The 26,091-nt window shown below is 39.2% G+C and overlaps 1 protein-coding gene across 1 annotated transcript; it reads left to right on the top strand.

Annotated features, from left to right (window-relative positions):
* Nucleotides 1-1,438: 1,438 nt before the first annotated feature.
* On the top strand, nucleotides 1,439-11,551 carry TYRP1 (tyrosinase related protein 1). The gene is made up of 7 exons (XM_009466574.2): nucleotides 1,439-1,820; nucleotides 4,553-4,875; nucleotides 6,234-6,438; nucleotides 7,391-7,558; nucleotides 9,087-9,266; nucleotides 10,632-10,778; nucleotides 11,346-11,551. The coding sequence occupies exons 1-7, from the start codon at nucleotides 1,439-1,441 to the stop codon at nucleotides 11,549-11,551; spliced, it is 1,611 nt and encodes a 536-aa protein (XP_009464849.1).
* The last annotated feature ends 14,540 nt before the right edge of the window (nucleotides 11,552-26,091 follow it).

Raw genomic sequence — 26,091 nt, 5'->3', positions numbered from 1 at the left:
CATTTTCCTCATTACCTTGCTTATGTAGTCAAGCCCTTTCTGAACAGAGCCACAGAAACACAGATATTGTGCATTTGGATAATCTCCAAGGTCAAATCTTTCCAGGCACAGCAGGGGAGCAGGAGTCCCTAAGGGCAAGAATATCAAAATAAAGACTATAAAAGGGATTGCATACCGCCAAACTGTTCAGCCAGATTTCCAGCAGGAAGCCCAAGGGAACATCTGGAGGCAAAGAAGGGAAATGATCCTCAGCTGTGCAGCTCTAGTAGTCTGCTGAACAAAATTCATAGGTCCTGGCTATGCAGAAGGCTTACAAAAAGTCTACATCATATTCACCATTATAAGAGGATGTTTAAGTTTGGAGTGTTTCTTTTTCTAAATTACGTATCTTTGTCAATTACTTCGTCCTGATCTTGAAAATGCCATTTGAAGAATTTTTTTTTTAATGTCTTTTAAATGTGAATTTCCCCAGTGTTCTTTGTCTGTTTTTGAGTGAGCCTTTCTTTCCAAGTAATTAAAAAAAAAAAAAACAACCTTCACAGTTCTCTGTTTTGAATTCAACTATTTGTCTCTGACCTTTGCTAAAACTTGTAAAATCACAAGGAGATAAGCATGAAAGAAATCATGTGCTGTTCAAGTACTTAAAGTCCAGGGAAATGCACTGAAGTAGAAAAGGGATTAACAGAAGAAGGAGGGTGAGGCCAAGCCGTACCGTGTTGGTAGAAGAAGGATTAGTAAGCAGACTGAACCAGGGGAGAAATTAGCAGTGCTTATTTTGGGTTAGACACAGCCATAGGACGTGCAGAGATAGAACAGGATCTCAGCAGAGGAGAGGTACCAGAAAGAGAGAACAGGTACAATGCATGACGCATTGTAGGTTCACTTTCTGGTGGAGTTGCCATTAGAGAACAGCAAGGGAACACAGAAGGAAACTGCTGAGTAGAGAAAAAGATACACTAGTTAAATGCAGAAAAGAAAGGCATGAACGGGGCAGGGAGGGGGTGTGGAAAATAAGGTTAAAAAAACTGGTGCCTTAGACAGGTTTTAGCATTTTGTGTCAGTGAAGTAAATCTAGCTGGCAGATGTACAACGTGACTGAACATTAGGGAAGCACTTAGAAGTCAATGAGCAAATATAGCTCTAGGTAGTTACCATCTTTTGTGCAGATAATGAGAAAAGAGAAGTGAACTTTAGTGTCTGTAGTCAAAGTTGTTCGCTTTTCCAGTTACAGTATAGAAGTGCAGGGTTCGGAGGCACTTTCTGGGGTGGAAGGGGTAGCCTGGAGGTTTGTATCACTTGTTTTTATTATTCTCTCTCTCTCTCTTTCTCTCTCTCTCTCTCTGTAGAGGGAGCTAGGTGTCCCACTGCAGGAGAGAAGAAGTCAGTGTGTGTGGACTGCCGGGTCTCAGAAGGAGCTGGCTCTGCTGGATCCACCATCATGCAGCTCCGTGTGCTGCTGCTCTTTTCCCCGCCACTGCTTCTTAGCATGCTTGACCAAGCTGGGGCTCAGTTTCCTCGCCAGTGTGCTACCGTTGAGTCCCTGAGGAGCGGTATGTGTTGCCCAGACTATTTCCCTGTGTTTGGGCCAGGTACTGACCAGTGTGGTGTGTCTACGGGGAGGGGCCGGTGCGTACAGGTGACTGTTGATTCACGACCCCATGGCCCACAGTACATCCACGATGGGCGGGATGACCGTGAGCAATGGCCCATACGCTTCTTCAACCAAACCTGCCGGTGCAACGGTAACTTCTCTGGTTACAACTGTGGGTCATGTCGCCCCGGCTGGAGTGGACCTACCTGCAGCCAACAAATTAATATAGGTAAGACCATCAGAAATAGGACATGAAAATTACCTGTTGGCAGTGCTTGCTTTGGAATGTACTTAGTGTATTTCTTTTCTTTAAAATACAAAATGCCCTTTATATTTATTTAGCAAATGTATGTTGCCATAGGTGTTAAGGCAGCTGCTAGATGAGTTGTTCAGCTTGTGTACCAAGCACCTACATTTACTACCCAATAAAAGGAAGAAACAAAACCTGTAGTCAGTGCAGGATTATGACCAAGTCCATTAAAGAGTAGAACACCTAAGTTGAAAAAATTGTATTCTTTGGAATTATTTAAAACAATGTATATAGACATGTATGTGTCTTTGTGAGTATGTCTGGGAATAATACATATCTAGATATCATGTTTCATACCTTGTGACAACTTTAAGTGTGATAGCAGCTCTTTTGATTCAAAATCCCTTAATACATTTCTGAACTATGTACCTGGCCTTGTAAATTTTTATTTATTTAGTTGCTTTCAATGACTTTAAAAGCCTGAACTCATGACTGTGATCTGTTCAGATGAATTAGCACAGGGACTGGTGGGTCTTTCTGAGAGTTCTTCAGTTTCATCCAGATGTCTAAAATTTTTTGAAATTGTTATGAAACCCTTGTGGGATGGGAAAAATGCTGAATATTGTGCATAAATTGAAAAAGACAAGCAGGTTTGGGGACAGATCCTTGTTCTCAAGTCAAAACCATCTGAATAAACAAGATTTCAGTCTTTATTAGTGAAAGTTTAAAGGCGTTATTGAAATACTGTAAAATCCATAATCCCCCAAATGAGTGACGGGTTCTGTTGACATGAAAAACAACATGTGTCTAGCACAAATGTGCAGTGCCTCTTGCAGAAACAGAAATCAGTACTGCCATTATTTTCACCAGATAAGAAATGCTCTGTGAACATGAGTGCATGTTCCAGCAAGGGTTAACAAAGGACCGCTTACCAATTCAAAATCTTAACAGTAAGATTCCTTAAAAACATCTTATGGAGGGCTGTAGAAAAGACCTTAGCATTTTATTCATCCTTTTAGCTCCAAGAAGCAAAACAGAAAGCAGAAAGTATGGCTCATGAATTGGATCTGCTAAACCAGGTTGCATCCTCTGATGCTCTGGCCTGTTGTCATTAACAATGATGATAACCCTGAAAAATAACCAAGAAATAAGTGTTAACACACACAAACTTAGCAAAGCAAATCTGGAGACAGGCAAAAAGCAGTTTTAGCTGATTTTCTAGGGTATACAAGAGTACTTTTGTCACTTATTAAATCCTTTACTACTCAGTGAAATGTTAAGCACATCAGATTTATTGTGCATGACAACATGAATTTAAATAGGAGAAATTATCTTCTTATTATGCTTTAAGTTTCCACATGGAGGTCACCTCTTTTGTCCATCCATAGATCTGGCCCCAGCTGCTCAGACTTTAGAAATAATTATTGGATTACTGTTGGCATATCTATACAAAATAGCTGTAAAATGCAGTTTGGTGCCTTCATATCTTCTAAATTCACATGTAACTTTAATAATAGTCCCAATTTTTTATTGTGGTTCACGTACATATTTTGGAAAATGAAAAGGTTAAGATGTCTACATAAATCAAAATTAGATGGATATTTTTAGTGTGCTACTTAAAATCAACAACAAAAAACCCTTCAGTGACCAGGGCTAGCACATGAGTTCAGGTCTGCAAAACAGAAAAGCATGTTTCAGGATACAGAGTCCTTGGATGAAATTCATGCTTCATAGAATTATTTCTACAAATTTCAGTGAAGCCAAAATATTCCCCCACTGAATCAACTTTACATAGTGAAATATAATTCACTTTTATTCTTCATATTGATTCATGATGAAGACCTGTTGTTCCTCATATCAACATAGTCTTTCACTCATGTGGAAAATTGTGGATTTTACAGTATTTTTTATAATGAAAATGAGTGCATGTCGAAGAATAGCTGTGAGGACTTCTACCCATGCCTTAGTCTCAACTTAGCCTGAAATCTTCTCAGTCCACGTGAAAGAGTGCTGGACTGGGACTGAGGTGATGTGGACTCCATTCCTCTTGCTGATATACTGGTATTTCAACAACTCAATTTTTTTCCCTGTTTCACTGTCTATATGTGGAAAATAATATTTTTAAATGGTTTTGTGATATACTGCTAAAAAGGACTAATATATGGCTGTTGTTAATAATAGCAGGTAATGACATTAAAGAGAGAAGTTGTACTGTGAGAAATTCACAATTCACTGGTGAATCTGCTATTTTTCCTGAAAAGGTTCAAGCATAAACAATGTACTTCTTCACTAAATTGTCAAGCAGTAGAGCTTCTGATTATTATAAATTGCCATATAGTATTCTTTTCTTGTAAAGTATTACCACAGGAAACCTTAAGTATATTGGATGAAGTTCTGAAAGGTTTGTGTGACAAAGAACTGTCTTTGTCATTTCTCTGACAAGATGGAAGGATAATCTGTAAAAATACTTCTAAAAGCACTAAAATCACAAGGTTTTGGGCTTTATTTTTGTGCGGCTCAACCTTTCTGATAATATATAACATTTTCTATTTGTGCTCAGGACTCTCTGAATTGCCCCAATAAAAAAATGGATGAACGCTTGAAGAAAAAGGGACTTACCTGGAATCATTAGGAACAAAATAAATTAGTCCTGTGAGATCAGACTTGAGTGTTTATTACTTTGGTAACTTGCTTATTTTGTATCCTCACAGTCAGGAGGAATCTTTTGGATCTGAACACAGAAGAAAGGAGGCGTTTTGTGAATGCCTTGCACCAAGCCAAGGTGACAATCCATCCTGACATTGTTATTGCCACACGAAGACGTGAGGAAATATTTGGACCGGATGGCAACACACCACAATTTGAGAATATCTCCATTTATAACTACTTTGTGTGGTCTCATTATTATTCTGTTAGGAAGACTTTCCTTGGTGCAGGGCAGCAGAGTTTTGGAGGAATTGATTTCTCTCATGAGGGTCCAGCTTTTGTCACGTGGCATAGGTACCATCTACTGCAGCTTGAAAGAGACATTCAGGTAAAGTTTGCATTAGTATTGAGCCATGTGTTCATGCTATGTTTTGTACAGTTAAAGAACTTCTCCCCATATTCCAATAAGCAAAAATGATAGCAGCTCTTTCGACACATTGAAATAATTCTGCTTCAATTTCAGTAACTCATTAGGTATACTAAACTTAATAGAGTGCATTTAGGTTTTAGACTGTCATTGTTAGACTGATCCTAAAAATAACATTTCAATCAGAGTAATGGAAAACATAGAAGTTACATAAAAACCTCCTGTGAAAATAGATACAAATTCCAGATATATCCATAAAAGGCATTTTATCGCACCAACAAAGTTATTTCCAGTGTTATTTTTAATATCAAGGCCCTGAATCTTGACTAAGTTAGACTAATCAAAGCCGCAGAAATTCTAAAGAAAAGTATTACAGAGATGGCTTGGGGATTCAGAGTCACATTTTATTTGTATAATTAGTGTAACTGGTTAGAGAAGTTAGTCTTTTGTTACACTTTTCCATAAATCAGTGATTCTCTTGTTTCCCTTTCCTTGTGTGGACCTATCCATAAAAGGAATATATTCTTTTATGGACCACCATCCTTCTTAAAGAAGAAAGAATTAAGTTTTCAAGGTCAGGATTAACTAGTCTTTGAAACAGCTTCAGGTGTTTCCACTAGCTTCAATGGCTCTGCATCCAGGCTGAGGCACAACCTCCCTTCAAAAACCCACATTTGACATCAGTGGCATTTCATTATGTAGAAGTCCCAAGGAGTTGTAGCTCTTGGTGATTTAATATATATTCCTATTTATGTTGGTAAACTTGATCACTCGTTAAGCTAATTTGGCCGGCCAACACATCCTGGTATATAAATATTGGAAGCCAGGACACACTCCAGAACTGTTCAACTCCAACCCATGCTAGACCAAATAATGACAATTTGAAAGGCCAGTATCCCTTTTCCTTACTTTTCCATCTGTTCAGTCATTCCACAGTTGGCTTAGTTATTACATGTGCTACAAACTCTGCTTTTGTTGACAGGCCATTAAAAATATCTGGAAAAATGGGGTATCAGTATTAAGTGATATTTCTTGCTACTCATGATATGATTTAATGGATGAAGTATTGTCTTATTAATGAGGGAGATCCATGAACTTAATTCAACAGTACAACTATCTGTTCTGTTGAACAAAGACATCAACATGAAAAACTACTGAAAGCTTTTACATAAATTTCATAGATTTTCCATAGATTTCCTCTCCTCCGTGAGGTAGGACTCTGACTCTTACTAAGATGCATTTAACTGTTTTTTAACATCCTTCTAGCAGTATAGCTGTCTGGGGCACACATGTATTAACACCATATTTAAATGGTTTAGAACATGCTGCAGGACCCCACTTTCGGACTGCCCTACTGGAACTTTGCAACAGGACAAAACACCTGTGATATCTGCTCAGATGACTTGATGGGAGCTAGAAGCAATTTTGATGTCTCTCTTATCAGCCAGAATTCAATCTTCTCTCAGTGGAAAGTGCTATGTGAAAATATAGAAGACTATGAAACTTTGGGCACCATCTGTAACAGTAAGTATGACTGCTGGCAGACATTTGGAGAGAAAATCTTTTCAATAATAAATAAATATAATACTTTACATTGCAATGGCTTTTCCCAGCCAAAAAGTCTTAAAGTGGGATTTGAATATTTTTGATCCAAGTTTCATCAGTCTTCTGAGATAGTACGTACTTATCATCTGTCTTGCACTGAGGCACCAAGCAGTTCAAAATTTGATCAGGAGCTTGTAGCAGAGGAAGAGCTAAATGCTTTGACTTCCCTTCTTATGCAGTATCTATTCATCTCCTGTGCCATAAATAATTAAATCTGGCAGTGTCATTTCTTAACTGAAGTTTAAGTTTTCTTCTGACTACTTCACTTATCACCTTCATGGCATTCTGCTCCTGAAAGGAGAACATCTAACAAATCCCCATGTTAACTATGTGGACCATGTTTTGAATGTGAAGAATATTGAATCCTAACACATCTTCCTCAGCTACAAGAGGTAAAAAATGCCAGCAAGATTCTTGTATATTCATCACCTTCAAGCCACAACTCAGCATCTTCATGGAAATAGGGGGAAAAAATAGGGAAAAAACATAATATTGGGTTAGTCATCTACGTAATCAGCTACAGTCCTTTCCCCAGCTACTCTGTTAGGATGTCCTCAAAACTTTTGCCCTAGGTCTCATCAAGAAGTCACATTGAAACACTACACAAAATTTTCCGAAAGCACTTACAGAGCCACAAATTTCAGCAAGAGGCTTCTAGATACTTTTTAAAATTCTAGTGCAAAGGATCCAGCACACAGGACCCCATGAAGATTCAGATTCTTTACCTGACATGAGGAACTGACCCATTCATTCAGTTTAAGTGTCATTTGCAAGGGATTTTCTTTTCCCTGTGGTTCAGTCATTAAAAGGATGCATTCTGTGGCCTACTGTTTTGCACCAGTATTGTTTTCCCTCTTCTCTCCAACCCCAGGCACTGAGGGTGGTCCCATCCGAAGAAATCCTGCTGGCAATGTTGCACGGCCTATGGTACAGCGTCTTCCAGAGCCTGAGGATGTTGCCCAGTGTTTGGAAGTTGGTGTATTTGACACTCCTCCTTTCTATTCCAACTCAACAGACAGTTTCCGTAACACAGTAGAAGGTAAGCATGGGAAATAAAAGGACCTGGAACAACTCCAAATAAGTAAATAAGGCTTTCCATTTTTTCTGTTGGAAGTATGAGTTTGGAGACAGTCTATTGGACACTAAGAACACATTATTCTTAGCATTAAGTACTTAGTACTAAGTGGAAATAAGCTCTGGGTAAATTATAGCTTATGTCAGTACTTTAAATGCATAAATGCTTCAGAAGTCTGTCATTGGCATGCTAAGTAGAAACTTGCTGAGATCAGGTCCTTGCAACCTAGTAATAGTTGTCGTTGCTGAAAACAGACAGCCCTTGCCTGCAGATTGATGCAGCTGCATCCTTAAACAAGGCACACAAGTGCTCATAGCAGTTAATCTTGTATCTGAATTAAAACAAACAAAAGAAAGCAAAAGAAATTGTAAGCCTTGGTAGTAATTAATGAAATGGTATTGAAGTAGTACCGGGTACAGTATTTAATGCTAGATATGTTAGTCCTTCTCTCTGGGCCATATAACTCTGTTCTTCTCTAAGCTCTACACATTTAAAATGAAATTTTCTGTCATTGGCATCTGAACACACACCCTCCAACACAGAAACCAGCCTAAAGATTTGATCCATACTGTTCAGCCAGTATACTGCTGGCTGCTTCTGCACTTTAATAAGCCAGAGTTTTTAACAGGGAAGACTATGATTCATAAGAAAAGATTACCAAGTGACAGTTCAGGTCCCTGCCAGACTTCCCGTAGATCCTCTGGCTCTTTTGAAGAGGCATAACTCCTAGGATGGAGAGGATCTGCTCCATTTTCTTTCTCTTGGAGAATAAAACCAAGAGTCTGCACCAACCTTATAAATTTATATGAAAGTTTTGGATGCATAACACATTTGACAAACAGGCTATCAATATCTAGGTATCTAAACATGGTTTTAGCCAATTAACTGTATGGATCCCTCTCTGGAAAGTTTGGCCAGAGCTTGAAAACAAGAGAAGTTTTCATGATGCTTCAGATCCTGACATCTGACATGAGGTGTTCGGGACTAACAGGGTTACATAGGATATCTTCACTGAAAAAACAGAGCATGTGAAGCTTTCTGAGATGTGTTCACAGTAAGCATGGAAATGATGTGTGGAAACGTAACAGCTGGCTCATTAGGATAGATGGCAACATATACACACTTAACTCAAAAGTTAGCAAACGCATGCAACTATTTCACTTATGCTGAAAGATATGTAGGTCCCAAATACATACCTTTATTTTCATGCCATGATATGGTTTATTTTGGCCATTTTTGCATTAGATCCCAACAGCCTTGCACTCCACATTCTCAGCATTCTTCTGTAAAGGCTATTTAAATCTGAAAATTATGCATGCTAGGGACATTTTTCAAATGCCAGTAGGTAGAAAATTAGCTACTCATTTATGTTAAGCAAGGCAACACAATAACATGACAGCCATTCAGAGAAAAAAGTATCCAGCTGGGACTGCAGCTTCCAAACAAAATCTTCACTGGGATTTTTTGTGTTCTTCTTTGCTTGCATATTCAGGGTACAGTGATCCTTCAGGGAAATATGACCCAGCAGTGCGAAGTCTTCACAACTTGGCTCATCTCTTCTTGAATGGGACAGGAGGGCAAACTCATTTATCACCAAATGATCCCATTTTTGTCCTCCTGCACACATTTACAGATGCTGTTTTTGATGAGTGGCTGAGAAGGTATTCTGCAGGTAAGATGTGCTCATGGACAGAGGTGGGATAGGTGGTTGTCAGTCTTTGTAGTCACAGGAGCTCAGCTGCTTCTTGTGGGACAGCAAGATGGCCTTAAGCTTAGGAGAGAGGACCAGGATTTTAATAGTTAATATAGTTAACAAAGACAGAGTAATAACAAGCAAGCTCCCTTCCTCACCCCACTGACACCCATTTTCAAATCACCGTCTGCGAAGGGACAGAAATACCAGGGACAACTAAAGAAAACAAAATATGCAAATACATTATGTCCGTAAAGCAAAGACAGTGTAATCATGGAAGGTCCAAATACTTCATGGACATTCCGTCCTTGTGTGGAATAAATATCTATGTTTCTTCTTGCCAGACAAGATCAGATGCTGTGCACACCCTCACGATTAATTTTGACCACCCTTGTAATTTACTACCAGCACTCCTTAACCATTTCTGTGTCCTTTCAAAGGATGGTCACTGTTGCTGCCCTTGCTTCTTTAACTCTGCAAAGAGAGAAAAGTAATAAGGGAGGAAATGAAGGAGAGGGAGGAAGGAAGGATAGAAGGAAAGAACTGCAAGGAAGGAAGAAAAAAAGAAACAAAGAAGGAAGGAGATGGGCATCAGTGAACTGGGGGGAGAATTCTGTGTAACTTCAATGTCTGTGCATTAGTCTGCACAAAGCAGTGACTGTATTCCTCTTAGGACAATCCAGCCCCTTCTTCCTTCTTCTACAGATGACAGCTGGTGTTGTGCAACTGAGAATTCTTCATGCAGCTTCCATAACCTGCTTCATGTATTTTTCCCATGTCAACTATCAGAGAGCAATTGTATCCCCTTGTGGTACTTACATGACCTATCACAAGCTTTTGCATCATCTTACTAAGATGGATTTTTGTTTTCTTATTTTTTTCACTTCAGCTGCCTCTCTCCTGATTTGCCATAACATTGAAAAAAAATTCCATTGGAGTTCATATCAGCTGCCGTCCTGAAATGCATGAGAAAGCTCTTCATCACTGTTACAATCAGACAAAGCTAGCCTGTAGCAAAAAGATTTTCCAAGTCCTCCATATATACATATTTCTCCTTTTCCATGCGAGAAGAAATTGAAAGCTCATTATAGGCTGAAAGTTTTACAATTTACTGGTGGTTTTTGTTAAAAAACAGAGATAATATTAGTGGGCTTGCTTTTGGACAGAGCAGAGCCCTCCATTCTGGATCTGTCACACTGGAAAACCAATCCTTCTAGATTAACTTAGGTTAGGAACAAAAAAATTGAGGTACTCAAAACCCTGAGTCACTGTTGGAAAAAAAATGAAGTAGTGCAAATTATTTTGATTTTATTTACAGAAGTGTGATTTGACTTTCAAATTTAGATATCTCAAGATATCCACTGGAGAATGCCCCTATTGGACATAACCGACAGTACAATATGGTGCCTTTCTGGCCTCCAGTTACCAATAATGAAATGTTTGTTACTGCACCAGAAAACCTGGGATACAGCTATGAAGTCGAGTGGCCAGGTAAACTGTCCAACCTAGATGCTTCCTCTTTTTTTCTCATCATGTCTTTCTCCCTTAAGTTTATGCATCACATAATAAAGTTGGTTCAAATTTCACAAATAAGATTTGAGACCTTTGTAAAGGTCTATTTCTTTTTTCTTGCCTGGCTTTCCAAATCAGTTGTGTTTGGGATTTAGTACAGCTAAATAGCTACTGATTATAAATAGTTCCTGCATGAAGCTCCCACTATCCACTTCAATTTTTGGAGAAGTTCTCATTTGGATCCAAAACTTCCAGAATTTCCTTATTCTTATATCATACACCTTCATTACATCACTACAGAGAATGTAAATCCCTCACAAACCAGAAAGCAGAAGAAAGGTCCAGGACTGGTTTTACAGTTTAACAAGAGAGACTGAAATTTTCTCACATTTTGGAACAAATATTATCAAGCAAAATTTAAACTAGTTCTACTTCATGATTCATTGAATAATGACAGATACTGAGCTTTGGTCTGTCCCTCTGGTATTTATCCATATATTTGTCATTTACTTTTAATAACTTTTCCTTTTGTTTACCTTCCTGTAGGTCAGGCTCTCCGTGTCACAGAAATGATAACTATCGCAATAGTAACTGCACTCGTTCTTGTCGCAATTATCTTCGCTGCTGCTGCATGTATTGTACGTGTCAAGAAAAATAAAGATGAGTTGCATCAGCCTCTTCTTACTGACCAGTATCAGCACTACTCAGATGATTATGATGGCATACCAACATCAAGCCAGTCTGTTGTTTGAAGTGACAGCATGTTTTTGCATCTGACTGAAACTGTTTATTATGCTGTATTTTATAAATGGTGGGCATCAATCTGCTTTAAAATAAAAAGCATAAACTGTCAGCTGTCTGGATATGTTTGCTTCAGGCTTCACCTCCTCTTTCATCACACCTAGCCATCAATAAGTCACTTTTGCAATGCTAATCCTGTGTTGATTTTAATAGAATTCCACAAACTCTTCAGGGCTCACCTGCAAGCCTTTTTCATGCATATTTCTGTAAAATCTGGTAAAATGTACTTAACTTGACAATGACAATGACATCTGACTTCACCTAGCCTTTATACCTAGAATTCTTTTACAAGGTACTTTTGTGAAAAGGGCAAGTCTAGAATGGGACAGAAGCAGAATCCAAAATACAAGCAGACACCTTGGCTAGGCGAGTGGAAATGTGTTTCAAAATAGTCAGTGTGCTAGGCAAGGAGCTACAAGAGAATTCTGAGGCAAACAGTGTGTTTGAAATCCACCTTTATTCACAAAACATAGTTTTGATATCACTGCTTCTAGGTGGATCTGTGAAAAGAGATTCACCACCAAGAAGCCACGCCAGCATTTGGACACTTCAGCTGCATGTTCAAACACAGCTGCCTGAAGGGGACATCCATTTGAAAGGACAGCTGGCAGCAGCCTTCATTTTATTTTTATTTTGATTTTTCACTCTCGCTCCGTTTCTCTCTCCCATTATCCCCATGGCAGGGCAATCTCCCCAGCAATGAGAGACTTTGCTTCAATTTTCTCCTGCGGGAATTTAAACCTCCATCTCTTGTACTTTGAGAGAAGGCCCTAGGCATCAGGCTGTAGAATAGACTTGGAAAAATAGCCATATGCAACTGCTGTTGAATTTATTCAACATCAGCCAGTAGGAGAGCAACAAACTGACACCTGCCTTTACAGCCTGAGGTAGGGCTTGCGGAATGTGGCTTCAAGACTCTCATCATAACTGGGTACCAATAAATCATCTGATTGTCTTCCTATGATGGCTTATTGAATCTAAATTAGCAGTCATTAGCTGATATACAGAGATGTTCCTGGGTTCAGACTACTGAATCCCACATTATGTACTCAACCCCCTAATTGTCAGACTATAAAGTCAAGCTGCCTCTTGTCTCTCTGTCTGACCCCAGCTTCAACAGAAATGGCAAGTAATTTGGATTGAGCTCCTTCAGTCTGAGGGAGCTCTCCTAGACATTAAGTTATTAGGCAAAAGCAAGGGTCATTTATCTCCTCCTTTCAGCCATGCCTTCTAAGTGCTGTGTTACTCAGTGGTTTCAGTGAGTACCAGGTGTGCTCAAAGCACATTTACTCAGTTGCAAGGAGATATGTAATTTATACACTGAAATGATGTAAATAGGAAGACAAGTACTCTTGGCTAGGCAAGTGGAAGATGGTTTATCATCTTAAGACATTTTACCAAGCATGGCGTATTGACAACAACAAAAATTTACACACATAACTGATATTTAGGAAGAAAACTTTCACCTGTGGCACCCATGGCAGAAAAGTAAATTAGACAAAGGTCTTTTGGGTTGTGCTTTTGGTCTTACTTACAGTCTAGCCAATCAGTATTTCAGGTACAGAAGCAGAAGCTTGAATTGCAACTTAAATGCCTGTTTCTGCCATTCTTGCTTCTACTAAGTAGGAACTTAACAAGTTACCCACTTCAGTGATTTCAATGGATTAAAGCAGGGTGATCCAATGTAGTTTAGATTGGGGTCAAGAGACCTGGATTTTATTCTTAGCTCTGCTACTGACCTCCTGAATGTTCTTAGCTAGCATATTTTTACCTCTGTGACTCATTTGACTCATTTATAAAATGAAGATAATAGAGCTTTGTAAAGTGTTTTTACTTCAGTGGATGAAAAGAAGCATATAGAAGCTTGATAGCAGAAGGAAAACAGCATGGCAAAAGCAGATTTTGTGAAGAGGACATTAGCCATTAAAGCCATTCAATCCTTAAAGCAAAAGCGTACACTCATGTTTTGAGCAGGCCGTAAGTCTTGTGGGTCAGAGAATGAGGAGACCTGCCTGCTAGTTAAAACTGCCACACAAAAATGAAGGAAGCAAGGCAGATTTTTGTAACAGACCTAGAAAGAAGAGGAACAGCAAGCACAGGAATGAGAGGGGGAAGGAAAGTGGAGAACTGTGTGTGTGACCCATTCTTGACAAGGGTCTCACAAGTCCTTCTGTCTTTGGTCACAATTTGCAGTACGCTGAACTATTGCTGGGCGTGGAGAAAAAGTTCCTGCCATTCATTGAAGCTGCTTGGTGTTTGTTCCTGATCTAATCTGATGGGGAAAAACTGTTTTAGGTTTGAAATCTGTCAGCATATGAGAAAATTAAGAAAAATAAATAAACGTCAGAAAATTGAGTGTGTGATAACTATAAGCTTTCGCTTGTTATATGGAGGCAAGAACAGGTAGCAGAAGTCACAAGGAGAAGAGAGGAAGTGAAAAGCTGGAAAAAAGTACTAACTGAGAAGTCCTAGGTGCAGCAATTATGAAGCACATGATGTCACTCCTCCCTGTGACTTTTGCTCCCTGTTCTTCATATAAACCTTTATTCATATAAGGGTTGTATAAGACAGCTGTAAAGGATATCTGGAAATGATGAGAAAGCAGAGACAAATTCATGTTGAACCGATGGCCATGCCAAAAGAAACTGTGACATAGGTAGCAAAGGGTTGACACCATTAAGGAAAAACTCAAAGGAGTCTCAGATTTGGATATGAGCAGAGATCTCTAAAGTGTTGACAGACAGAAACTCTCACACAAATTAGAACTGTGTAATTTACGTAAAATTTGGAGACTGTTGAATAAGTATTGATAACAATGCTAAGGGAACCAAAATCTGTGGATGTAATTGGGCACAGACCATTTTTCCACAAATAGTTATTGGCCTAATAAAATGTCATATTGTTATTGTTTTCACTTAGATTACAGTGACTGTATCATCAAAACAAAAAAAAAAAGAAAAAAGAAAAAAGAAAAGAGAAAAAAAATATATTTTTAGGCCTCTTAGGCTTAAAACAACTGGGGATGTTAATGATTTTTTATGTTTATTTGCCTTCTTAGTTCCTAACAGTATGTAAGTTTGGCTTTTGAAATTTATTTCTCTTATAAAAAGCAAATTCGTAGGCAGTAACTAGTGAATTCAAATAATGAAACAATAATTCAGATTCTCTCCAGCCAATTTTAAATGAATAGAGGTTTTGAGAATATGCAAGAGAGAAAAGCAACTAAGGTCAGAAACAGAAATTTTATAAATAAAAAGAAAGCTGCCAAAGCTGCATTTGACCTTGGAAAGGAAATATTGAAAAGGTTCTTTGACCATATAAATGAAAATGCAGTAAATGCAGAGTGAAGATTAGCATGATCCAAATACATTTTTCGATGTCAGTGATAACTGACCTCCATTTTCAATAAGATGAACTATGCTGATCTTGTACAGAAAAAGTTAAAGGCTTATGGAATGAGAGATAGAAATTGCCTTACAAGACAGAAACTAAACAATATATCTGTATCAAGACAGCAGGTAATTTCCATCCAAGAACCTAAAAATTACACACAAAACTGTAAGTCCATCTGGAAGGTGTTTGAATAATTTTATCAGGTCAGCCAAAGTATTGTGCAATTGAGAGCAGTAATATTTTATGGGGAAGGGAAAGTAAAAATGTTCTGTGCACTTCAAGCTTATTAATTTAGACTCAAGAGCATGACAGTCTCCAAAACAAACCATGAAAATATAATTGGAATCAAATACAGCACAGATTTATCAAAGATAGACCATGCTAACTAGCTTAATAGCTTTCTTTGATAAGTTAATTCAAAGATTTTATTTTGGAATTATAGTGATGCTGAGCCTTTGATAAAGAGCCATGTGCTTAAGCCTGAAAAGTTAGGAATTGGAATAGGATCTGCAGACTGGGAAGAGAGTTAACTAGAGAAGAGATGACAATCCAGTATTGAAAGAAGTACTAGGGACTTTACTAGCAGAATTACAAAGACTTAAGAATCAGCCTTATTTACTTCTTTCAAGAGAGATGTTAATGAACAAAACTGCACTGCATGGAAAGTCATCACCTCTAGGACAGTACTGGAAGAGAACATATAGAAGCATAAGGGTAACCTGCAGAAATATCTTGTAAACTTTAAGATTTGAAGAAAGGTGAGAGGAAGTGAACCAGCACAGCAATGGTATCTCCTCTCTTCCCCTACATTCCAATAACATGAATTTCTATTCCCACATGCAAAATTTTCCAGTAAGGAATAAAAAAGCATTGCAAACAAGCTTGTAACAGAAAACCTTATGCCATCAATGTGATACTAGTGTGAAAACAGCAAAGGCAGTTGCTTATATGATGTAGCACAGTTTGTTCAATAAATGTACCATATATCCTGGAAGTTTAAAAGATTCTGTAAACTGGCTGCCTACAATAAAGGCAGCATCTGGGGAAAAATTTCCCTTACAAACTGCTATTTCTACATGAAAGAAAAGATTTTCACAGGCAGATTGAAGAATTCAGTGGAAGCTGGTGGGCAATTAGGCTGTCCAGTTAACTTCTTCTTAATGGTGGGTAGTACAATCATAACTTGCATGAACACTTTCTTTGGACACAAAGCTGAACTATTTTTGTAACTTAGAGAAACATTTCCCACCCCAGAAGTTTCACCTCTCCTATGTGTGGAAGGGCTAAGTAACACTGGTTAATAATGGCTTTATGTTGACATAGAACTGGAATGACTCCCAAAACGAGATTTATTGCTGAATTGTATTCAGTTTTTCATCTTAATATTTTTTATTGTCCAAAAAATACCTTCCAGCTACACACTTGACTACCAAAAGAATAATTTGGCAAGGAAGCCTGATTTATTTTCAAAATATTAATTTGGAGCAAAATGTATGGATCTCCTCTCTCAAAACTGAATTTTAATTTGAAATCTCATTTAACCTCCAATTTAGAATGAAAGTGCTGGCTTTAGCAGATGCTTTGTTCAGGTGCTGGTTTATGGGAAAGGGAAAGGGAAACAGCATTCACAATATTTGCTTCTTGCTGCTCATTGGAGGGAATTAAAATATGACAATTCCAACTAAAATAAAACTTGGATTGATTTCTATGTAGACTTTTAAATATATAGCATAGTGTGCATTGTTTTTTGTCATCCTGCCAATCCCACCCTTAATGTCCAGAGGTACCTAAGGTAAGCCACTGCCAATGCCAACTAATGTGCTTCTCTTTTCCCCCTTTGCCCCTCAAATGCTGGGTGCAAAGGAAGGGATCGAAACAGTAATTTTACAGTAAGTTAAGTTTGCATGCACGTAGAAACTGACTTTAACACCTTTGGCAATCAGCCAAGCATGGATTTGGATGTTATAAGTAGTAAGAGCTCTTCAAGGAATAGGACTGGTATCTTGCTGAAGTCAGTACCCCTGATCAGTACAACAGGGACCCATGGTCCTTTGCTTGAAGCAAAGAAAGCTGCAACGGAAGACAGAAGCAGTACTGCAGAATTAAACATCATTAATCTGAGGCTGAACTGGTGATAGAATGACTGCCTAAGAGAATTTTAAGCTGTCCACACAACCTGTCTGTTTACTACTGGTGTTAAGTTTTATTTTGCTTCAGTTCAGAAAGGTTGAGAAAACTACTGATACAGATAAAAGGCCTTGTGCTGAAGAAAATTTTTCCAAAGAGACAATCTCAAGGGAGAAGAAAGGAGGGGGAGAAAATGTTTGTTTAGAAGCAGAAAGTTGTGTTGTAGCTGAAATGGTCTCAGGCTATTAAGCTTGAAGTTTGCAGGAAAAACAATATTTCTCTCTAGACTACCAGACAACATACCAGAAAAAAAGTAGCTCCAAACAATATCATTGCACCTAAGGCCTCCTAGTGGAATTTTGTCTCTTTGTAACACCTTCTACAAACCAATATATAGGAATGATTCTTAGTATGAGCAGAATAGTTAAAGAATGAAATCAAATTAAAAAGTATTGAATGATTGAATTATTATGTCATGCATGAATTAAAAATGAATATGTTGGTTTCGACTGGACTTTGGATGACAAAGATCATCTGCACTTCTTATTTATTAATTTATATGGCAAAAAAAATGTCACCCTTGATAACACCTGCTATGCAATTGCATTTAATATGAGCATAAAGCTTAAGTCTCATGTTTAAATAAGGTGAAATTTCCATTTTACATCTCCTTAGGAACAGTATTCCTACCTCCTACTTGTACCATGGCTTCAAGACTGCTTGCAGTAAAATTCCCTTGTGCTGCGCCCACATGCAAGCAGGGAGTATGCAATGAAGGCCCTTCAGCTGCAAGCAGAGGTTTGGTGCTTGCCACAAGGTGGCACTTCACCAAACGATTCAAGTTGTTTTCTAACATGGAATAGAAAATTCCTCTACTTAACTAAAAAGTCATTTCAAGTTCTAAACACAATTTTCTAAAAACTTATTTTAATTTGTGTCCCTCACCTTCCTATTCCAAGAGAAGCCTAGCTTATTTTTCTTTGGGATGCTTTAAATTGTTGCAGGCTCATTATTTTAAAAACAAGTCCTTAACAGAAACAATACATGCCTAACTGTCTCATATCTGCAATTATTGGTTCACAACAGAAAATAAATACTGTCCATTACAGAAGGTAATTTTTTTCTTTTTTTTTTTTTAACAGGGACAGAGAAGTGATTGTCATATTGTCTTTTTTATCCCTGCATCTACAAGTGAGAAGAAAATGAGGTCCTACCAAACACTGATACTATTTGATATTAACAATCTATTATCTGAATTTGTCCTTGTAGCATTGCTCATGTTTTTCTTCTGGCAGTCTTGGAAGATAAATCAGAAGCTGCAGCACCAGGGCCTGCAAAAAGAGCATCACTTCTTCAAGTGAATAAGAATTCAGAAAAGTGACGCTGATAACAATCAAACTGGTATAAAAGTGGCCAGATACAATTTTTTCAGCTGGACACTATCACTCAATGGCAGTCCCTGGCCTCGATTTTTACCTCAGTTTGGTTTGGTTGTAGGTGCTGGCAGTAAGCTAGAGCAACTCAGTGGTAACCTAGAGCAACTCCAATGCTCTGGAGCGCATGTGTTTCCTGAGGCTCCCTGCGGATGACCACACAGCTCTTGCCACTGTGCCGTTCCCCTGTAGTATTCTCTGCAAGGGTGAGCAAAAGAGATTGTAGTCTTACCGCATGACAGACATGTTCACCCATTCTTGAAAAACTGTATGGCAATTATTAATCAATGACAATTTGGAAACAGGCTAAAATTAGGCTATGAACTACAGAAAAGAGGCTGAAACAGTATTACATTGATGGCATTTCCTTTTTTGAGTAACTTTTCCACATGTTCTGTCATCAGTGTGAGGCTTGTTATAATTACTTTTAATGACCTCTTTAAAATGTCTTTTCTAGGAGTGGAGATTTGGGGTCAGAGAGGAGAGTACTTCACATTTCAGCTTCATCACAGACAGCAAGTGCTGTTTCCGCACAAAATTACCTCAAAACTATCTCTGATCTAGAGGCAAATAGCCATAGAAGTTAATTAAGGCTCTTACCTTCCAGATGTTAGTGAAGTGGCAGGAAAAATAAAGTCTGTCCTCTTAGCTATGGAAGATGAGATGAGGTAAAATGAGGGACAATGAAGGATAATGACATGGAAAGTAAAGTTCAAACATTGTTCTTGGTAATCAAATAATAATGGATATCTGGCACGAATGCTGTGAAGCTTGACAACTCAGGGCCATGTCCTGTATCATCCTCAGGGGTTGCATTTTACACCCCGTAGAGCAGGACCCTCAACTCTGACATTTGCTTCAGTCATGTGAGGCTGTAGGATGTTCCCAGACCTGCCTGGTTGGTGCCCAGTGGTTCACCGTCTTTTACTGTGAAAAGATGCCTCTTGTTCTGCCTCCTCTCTCAGTCCGTATCCAGATGCGACCCATCAGCACCGAGGCTAATGGGTCAGACCACAGGAAAAGAGAGAATTTGCTTTTCAAATATGTTTTCAGCCTGCAGGTTGGAAACTTGCGAAGAATTACTGGTGATGCCAGTATTGGAGAACTGGACAGGTCAGGAGAACTCCATCAACAGGGGACAAAGGAAGACTAATTATTTTTCGCTCATTCAGGGGGAAAGTTATCTTTGTGCATAATGTCTGCTCACTACCTGAGTTTTCAAAGAACTCATGACAGTTGGCATCATGTTGGGCTGAAAGCAGGCCCTCCACATTTGGTTGAACTTCACTTATTTGAGGGGAAACTTTGCCTTCTGGAAAAATATTTTCATGCAAATTTTTGACTTGAAACTTTCCATCCAAAGTAGGATAATTGATTGCTTTGCTGATAAATAAAAAAAGGAAAACAAAAAAAGACAAAAAAAGAAAAAAAATAAAATTAAGATGAATGGGAGGCCATAAAGAGAAATGAGAGCTAAAACATAAATGAGTTTTGCTTGCTTTAATCAAGTTCTGGGAAGATGTTTAAAAAAGGAGTAATGAGTATTCCATTGTGGAGATATTAGCCTATATTTAAACAGCTGTAGTTTCCCTCCTGCATGGACCTTTCTGTTCAAGTAGCTTTTACTCTAGCACAGCCTTCTTTTCAGGATAGCAATCAATCTTGTTTATTGTTTGATATCCACGTGTTTTGTGCAAAAAAAATAATGTGCTATGCCTCCTAATAACTTCCTCAAAAGCTCCAAATCCAAACTGAAACAGCCTTCTTTAATCGCCCCTTCCTGCGGACAACCGCCTCTTCTAAAATCCCAGGTGGAAAATAGCGCAGCAGCGGGTGTTCACGGGTCCTCCTGGGAGCTGGATGTAGCAATCAGCGCAGCTCTTGTTTCCAGGGCCGCCTTCAGGCTCGGGGCTTGGGACTCTCCAGCTGCCCAGCAGCTCTGGGGGGTGGGCAGAGAGGCCAAGCGAGGGTCCCCGAGCCGGTGCCGGTGCTCCGTTCCCGCGGTGCCGGGAGACGGCAGTAGCCCAGAGCGCTGCTACGGCGCGGGGAGCGCGCAGGGTACTGGAGGAGCGCGGTGCCGCCTGGCCCTGCTTTCTGCTTTTAACAAGCAGATTACTGTCAGCTGGTGTGTCCAGGCTCTTGCAGGCACAGCTGCTGGTTTCTCAATTGGCTTGCGCTGCACTTCCACCCCAGAGAAGCAAACAGAGCCCAGTAACTCCAATAAAATTGCATTGCTGTCCCAGGTACGCACAGTCTGGAAGAGGGAAATTTTTATCATCTACCACCAGATGTTGGTGACGTTGAATTTTCATTTGAGGCTACCTAGAGGATACACCACTGATAGTCCCTGAGAGATGGGTACGTTATAGATGATATCTGCAGACATGACTCCTTTCATGCCTGGGGAATGAGACCAAGATGCCAGGGAAAGGGCAAGATCATGACTGCATTTTGACTACAACTTTGCTTCCTCCATAGGAACGAGGGTCTGAAAGGATATCTGTGACACCATAAAACTAGTCAATAAGGTATTGTATTTCCTTCTGGACTTGTACTTATTTCAGTGAAAAGGGTTTGTAGACCAAAGACTGTATTTTAAAAATAAAACAGAATGTCAGAATAACACTTTGTGGCCTCAAAAGCCAAATGTTTGGGTGACTATTTACTTGGCAACACCATGTATTTTTAAGTAAAGAGATACGTCGCTAAAGGTTCAGGTTTTTTAATGAATTTGTCATTATATAAGGGAAATGCCATTAGTGTCCAAGTCAAAAGATGTTCTCTATGTCTAAACAGCACATAGAGTCAGCCTGTAAAACCTCCACATCTCTGCACCCCAGGCTATTCATTGGCATAGACCTTGCTTTTGGACCTCTTTTCATGAAGCACAGAGGGTCACTTCCTTACAAAGCAGAAAGATAATTGAAATTCTTGAATCTATTCCAGGGTTAGAATTTGGGCTGACACATTCTTCAACTGTGGCTAGGCATGTTGTTCTTCCATCTAAAATCAGTGCTTTCAGACATCACCTTGCTAAATACAGGTTATCAGAAGAACAAGCATAAAATAGAGCAGATCAGGCAGGGAATGGTTGGTGCCAGGAGATCTTCCAAGAACTGCAGTTAGGGTTCATGAAGAGAAGAAAAGTAGGCTTGAGATATGTGACTGTATTTAAGACTTAACAGACCCACAAAGAGCCACCTGGTAATATTTATATCTGTGGTAGTAATGATCAGCTGGCTGCAATTAACCTTAGCCTGAAATCAAACCTAAATATGTTCACCTGATCTTTAGGCTTAGTCACCTCATCAGGCTGCAATCTGGGTCTTCTCCCAAGGCAGGCAGAGTTTAGTTAGGATCAGAAAACACCAGGAGAGGTGATCTAGGCTACAGTCCCTACTAGGTAACTGCTGCCATCAGGGGCTATTAATCTTCTTACTTGCCTAACTAAGGCAAGCTATGGATTAACCAGTTCAAGCCAGTAGGATGGGATCAGGGGCAGTTAGAAAGTTAGGCTCTGTAGGGGCCGCCCAGATAAGTTTAATGCTCATAGTGGCTTGTGTTAACCACAGAATTCTACATCGAGGCTATGCAAGCACGACTAGCTACGATAAAGCAGTGGGGATGGCATCACAGTGCATGTATATGTAATTCCAGATTACTGCTGATAGGCTAAGTCCAGCAGGGTCAGACCTGCCTAGCATATGGGTTTGGACACTGGTAGGGCACTGCAAGAAATGCGGATTACTTATCTGAGCTGTACATCTGCATCCAGTGCTGTAACTAGAGACTTTACTCAGACTTGAGTAATTGTGTACAGTATTATAACTGGTTTGGAAGGCTTCCTCTAGGTCTTACCTCAATTTATAGAAAGTTGATAGGCTAAAGCAATGATAATATTCATATCAGTAACTGTAATAGTAATATTCATGCTGGCAGGGAAGACAAGCAGTAAGAATTACTTTTTTGAAGAGAGGAGTTTTCAAGACTATGTCTGTGCTTAGTGAAGGTGATGGGGAAGGGTAGCTGGCTAAGGTCATCAACAGCATTTAAATATAGGTTATTGTGGTCCTGGCCGGGGTTGCTGAGTACACTTTAAAGTGGATGCCTTTAAGGGACGCTTTGTAGGAAAGTGTGTGCTAGGGTACAGATAATGTCTGGAACAGGTTTGCCAATCTGGATTAAGGTTGTCTGTCTAAAGAGAAAATATTAAATCAAATCAATATTAAAAGAAATAAATTACAAAAGCCATGGGGACTGCCAGGAGTCACCAGTTTATTATGAGATTAGGGCTCAAACCAGCAAGCATTGATCTGCTGGTTTGGCAGCCAGAATTTGCATTAGTGGAATTTGGTTTAGCAGCTGAAAACATCCCACAGGCTAAATCTACATTTTGGGTATGTTTGGGTTCAGAGCAAATGACACTGCTAGACCCACATACAAAACAGCAAACAGAATGGTTGAGGCTGGTTTAGGGCTGACCACTGGGGCTAGGGATCAATCAAGGACAGACGTTCAGACTAACAGGTAAAATGAGGTTGATGGGGTCATTGGGATGGTGGCACAGAGCCACAGTGCTGAGGCTGAAATGAGGCTGGAGGTGCGCTGCATGCTTACTACAGTTGGAACAGATCTCCACTTCACATGAAATCAAAGAGCATCACTGACAGAGAAGAATATTTTGGTTGACCTTAATGGACACTGGTGTTTGCCATTGTTTATACTTAACACGGGTATAAACTGAAAATCTTCAGCTGAAAATTGCGTGTAACCAAGTTGGGAATGTGCTAGATTTTTGGTGTGCTTTACCTACCTAGGCAGGAAATAAATAGGCCTAGGAATTTTTTTACCCCTTGATCCTTGCCCATAAATGTTAGTGAAGTTACTGTTAAAAGCTGACAACAGGAAGACTATTGATTCCACTGTGTTTGTTCCATGTTAAATATTTTCCCAGTAGAACTGGGAGGGATGGAAAGCAATTCAAGCCACTTAAAATAATGAGCTATTTCCTCTCCTTCCAACACTTAAAACAATTGCCTTGGGGGAGGGTGAGGAGTCATTCCTGGCAATAATTGAATGGGTTCTCTTCATTTTATACCTTTCAAAGACATCGAAGTTGTCTGTACTAAATGACTCTTCTACACCTGGCAGCTTTGATAACACTGTTCACCTCCCATAATAAATAGGATTAGCCTTCAGCACCACTTTCATTGACATTTATCTTGTGACACTATGTTTTCTATCATTGCAAGGCTAAACACAGACCTTACCGTGTTTGTGACAGGTCTTGCGCCTGTCTGCATAGCTGCTACTGTAGTGAATAAACATCTGCCCCCTTTATCTAATAAGCAAAGACTAGATGACATCAAGTGGTGTGCAAAGGAGAAAAGGTGAGAGGTTGCACAAGGACTGTCTTTAATAAAATGTCAAAAGTGAATCTTTCAACAGCAAGGTAAAAGGTAGGACAGCAATCATGATCTCATTTGCACACACTTCCTGACCTCCCATCCTCTTCCCCTGTCTGCCTGGGGAAGATGAGAAGCCTTGTGCTTTGAATAATGAGTGTGGTATCTTTGCTAGGAGAGCCCAGAAGATTTGTGCCAGGTCTGGGTTTGGGTTGCTATCATCTCCCTGGGAGACTGTTTGCAAAACTCAGAGCTGGTAGAAGAGCTAGCAATATGCTCTCAATAAGAGCACTGCTGTACTAGTTTAGAAGACAGAACCCTTCTGCTATCGTCTTGAAATTTCTGAGGAATGAAGGTTTGTCTTAGCAGCAAGCCACACCAGTTAATACACATTATGAAATCCTGCAAATCCAAGAGACTATTTTACTTACTTACCAACACAGATCTATTTAATTCTTGAAGTGAACTTATGTAATATCAGAATCCAGAGGATTTAATCAAAAAAGAATCCAATATAGTGTCTCAAAAATGAAACAGCTTCATTCACTTGTATTTCTAATGTAAGGGGGAAAAATCCTTTGTACTTGAATTTAAAATAATTTTTTTCAATAGAAATTCTTGGAGACAGACTGGAAAGTAACCACTCCTTTAGAAGCTGTACAAATTCTGGTGCTGTCAAAGGCATTTTGTCCCTTTTGAGTCTTCCTTTCACCCTCTACCCCTCAGCCCTCCCACAGTGGATGGACACAGGAGTGTTTTTGCTGAAAATCTGACCTGCAAAACAGTTTCTTGCTGATCGCCAAGAATACGTGAATACTCTTTTTTAGTGAAATTAAACATGGAACAGAACACACTCTTAAAGTTTTCAGCTATTATCTAGGAGCCATGGCCCTGAAAGAGCAATCAAATGTTCTGAGGATGGAAGATCAACGATGAATGTAGAGATCTATTGAACTGCACTGCATGGAAGGACTCTGGAGGAAGGATTGAGTGGCAGAATGAAGTAGTGTTGCAAATGATCAGCAGTTTCCCCGGGGTAGGAGGAGAAGTAACGAGAATCAAGGGGACAATACCTAAATTATGGAGCATAGAAGATTTTACATGGATCTTTGCATGACAGGAAACAATCCTAAAAGTATTTAGACAGTCTTAATGGGTATCTTAGTGACAAGTTATATTCCTGTGGTTTCTCTGCACTAGGAGTTTCACTGCTTAGACCTCAATAGTTCATCCACATAAAAGAACTGAAGAGTACCCCCCCTAGAGACTGAGTTGATGGAGGCTGGGAATAATATGCCTTAGCTCTTGCTGAGACTGTGTAAGCTCTGGTAATATAGTTTTGTCCTTTGTAACTGTGATTCTTTTTCTTTGAGTTATTTTTGCCTTGAGTATCTGACCAGCTTCTACTGTGAGGAATATAGCTAACCTGCATCTTTTTATTTTGAAGTCTAGAAATTAGCATAGTGCTAGTAATAAATATATCATTGAGAAGAACCAACCTATCTTCCATTTCTTAACATGACAAATGTGTGCAATACCTTACATCTATGCTGCTGGAACAGCAAAAACAGGAATGAGCAGTTTGTTCTCTGTGCTTTTGCTGAAACTGAAAATATGCACCTTCACATTACTCAGTTTCATGTGACACAAAAGTTTCAGGATCCTGAATGTCTTCATGGTGCCAGAGAGTAGTTAAACATCACAATTGGCTTACAAAGCCACAAGGTTTTCTCTGTCCAGCCAAGCTGAACAAAAAGAAATTTGAATGGCTTTGCAAGTCATGTGTTCCTTATGAATCAGTCTAATAAAGCACATCTTTACACTACTCTTTGTTTATTGGTTAGACTGGCACAACTGTATGTGTTATTATTGTGGTTCTTCTTTGCATTAATGATCTCGCTTCCCATGCTTTCTCTTTTCATCTCCTGCTCCAGGCAGGATTTAACTATTTTGCTACCATTTTCCAAGTAAACAGACTTCTTTTCAATATAGTATGAAAAGATGCGTCCATTCAGGTCTATCGGGGGAAAGTAGGGTGTGGTTTCTATAGCTTGCCCAGTAAATTGCACCTAACTGGCCTCTGCTTGAACCTAACTCTATTTAGCTCCTTTGGCATTTCTCAACAGTATTAGA

This window comes from Nipponia nippon, unplaced genomic scaffold (genome assembly GCF_047370975.1).
Source record: "Nipponia nippon isolate SJK-2023a ecotype South Korea unplaced genomic scaffold, ASM4737097v1 scaffold_8, whole genome shotgun sequence".
In the NCBI taxonomy this organism is placed as follows: domain Eukaryota; kingdom Metazoa; phylum Chordata; class Aves; order Pelecaniformes; family Threskiornithidae; genus Nipponia; species Nipponia nippon.
The sequence above is the reverse complement of the archived record's forward strand: the minus strand, read 5'-3'. Positions and strand labels throughout refer to the sequence as shown.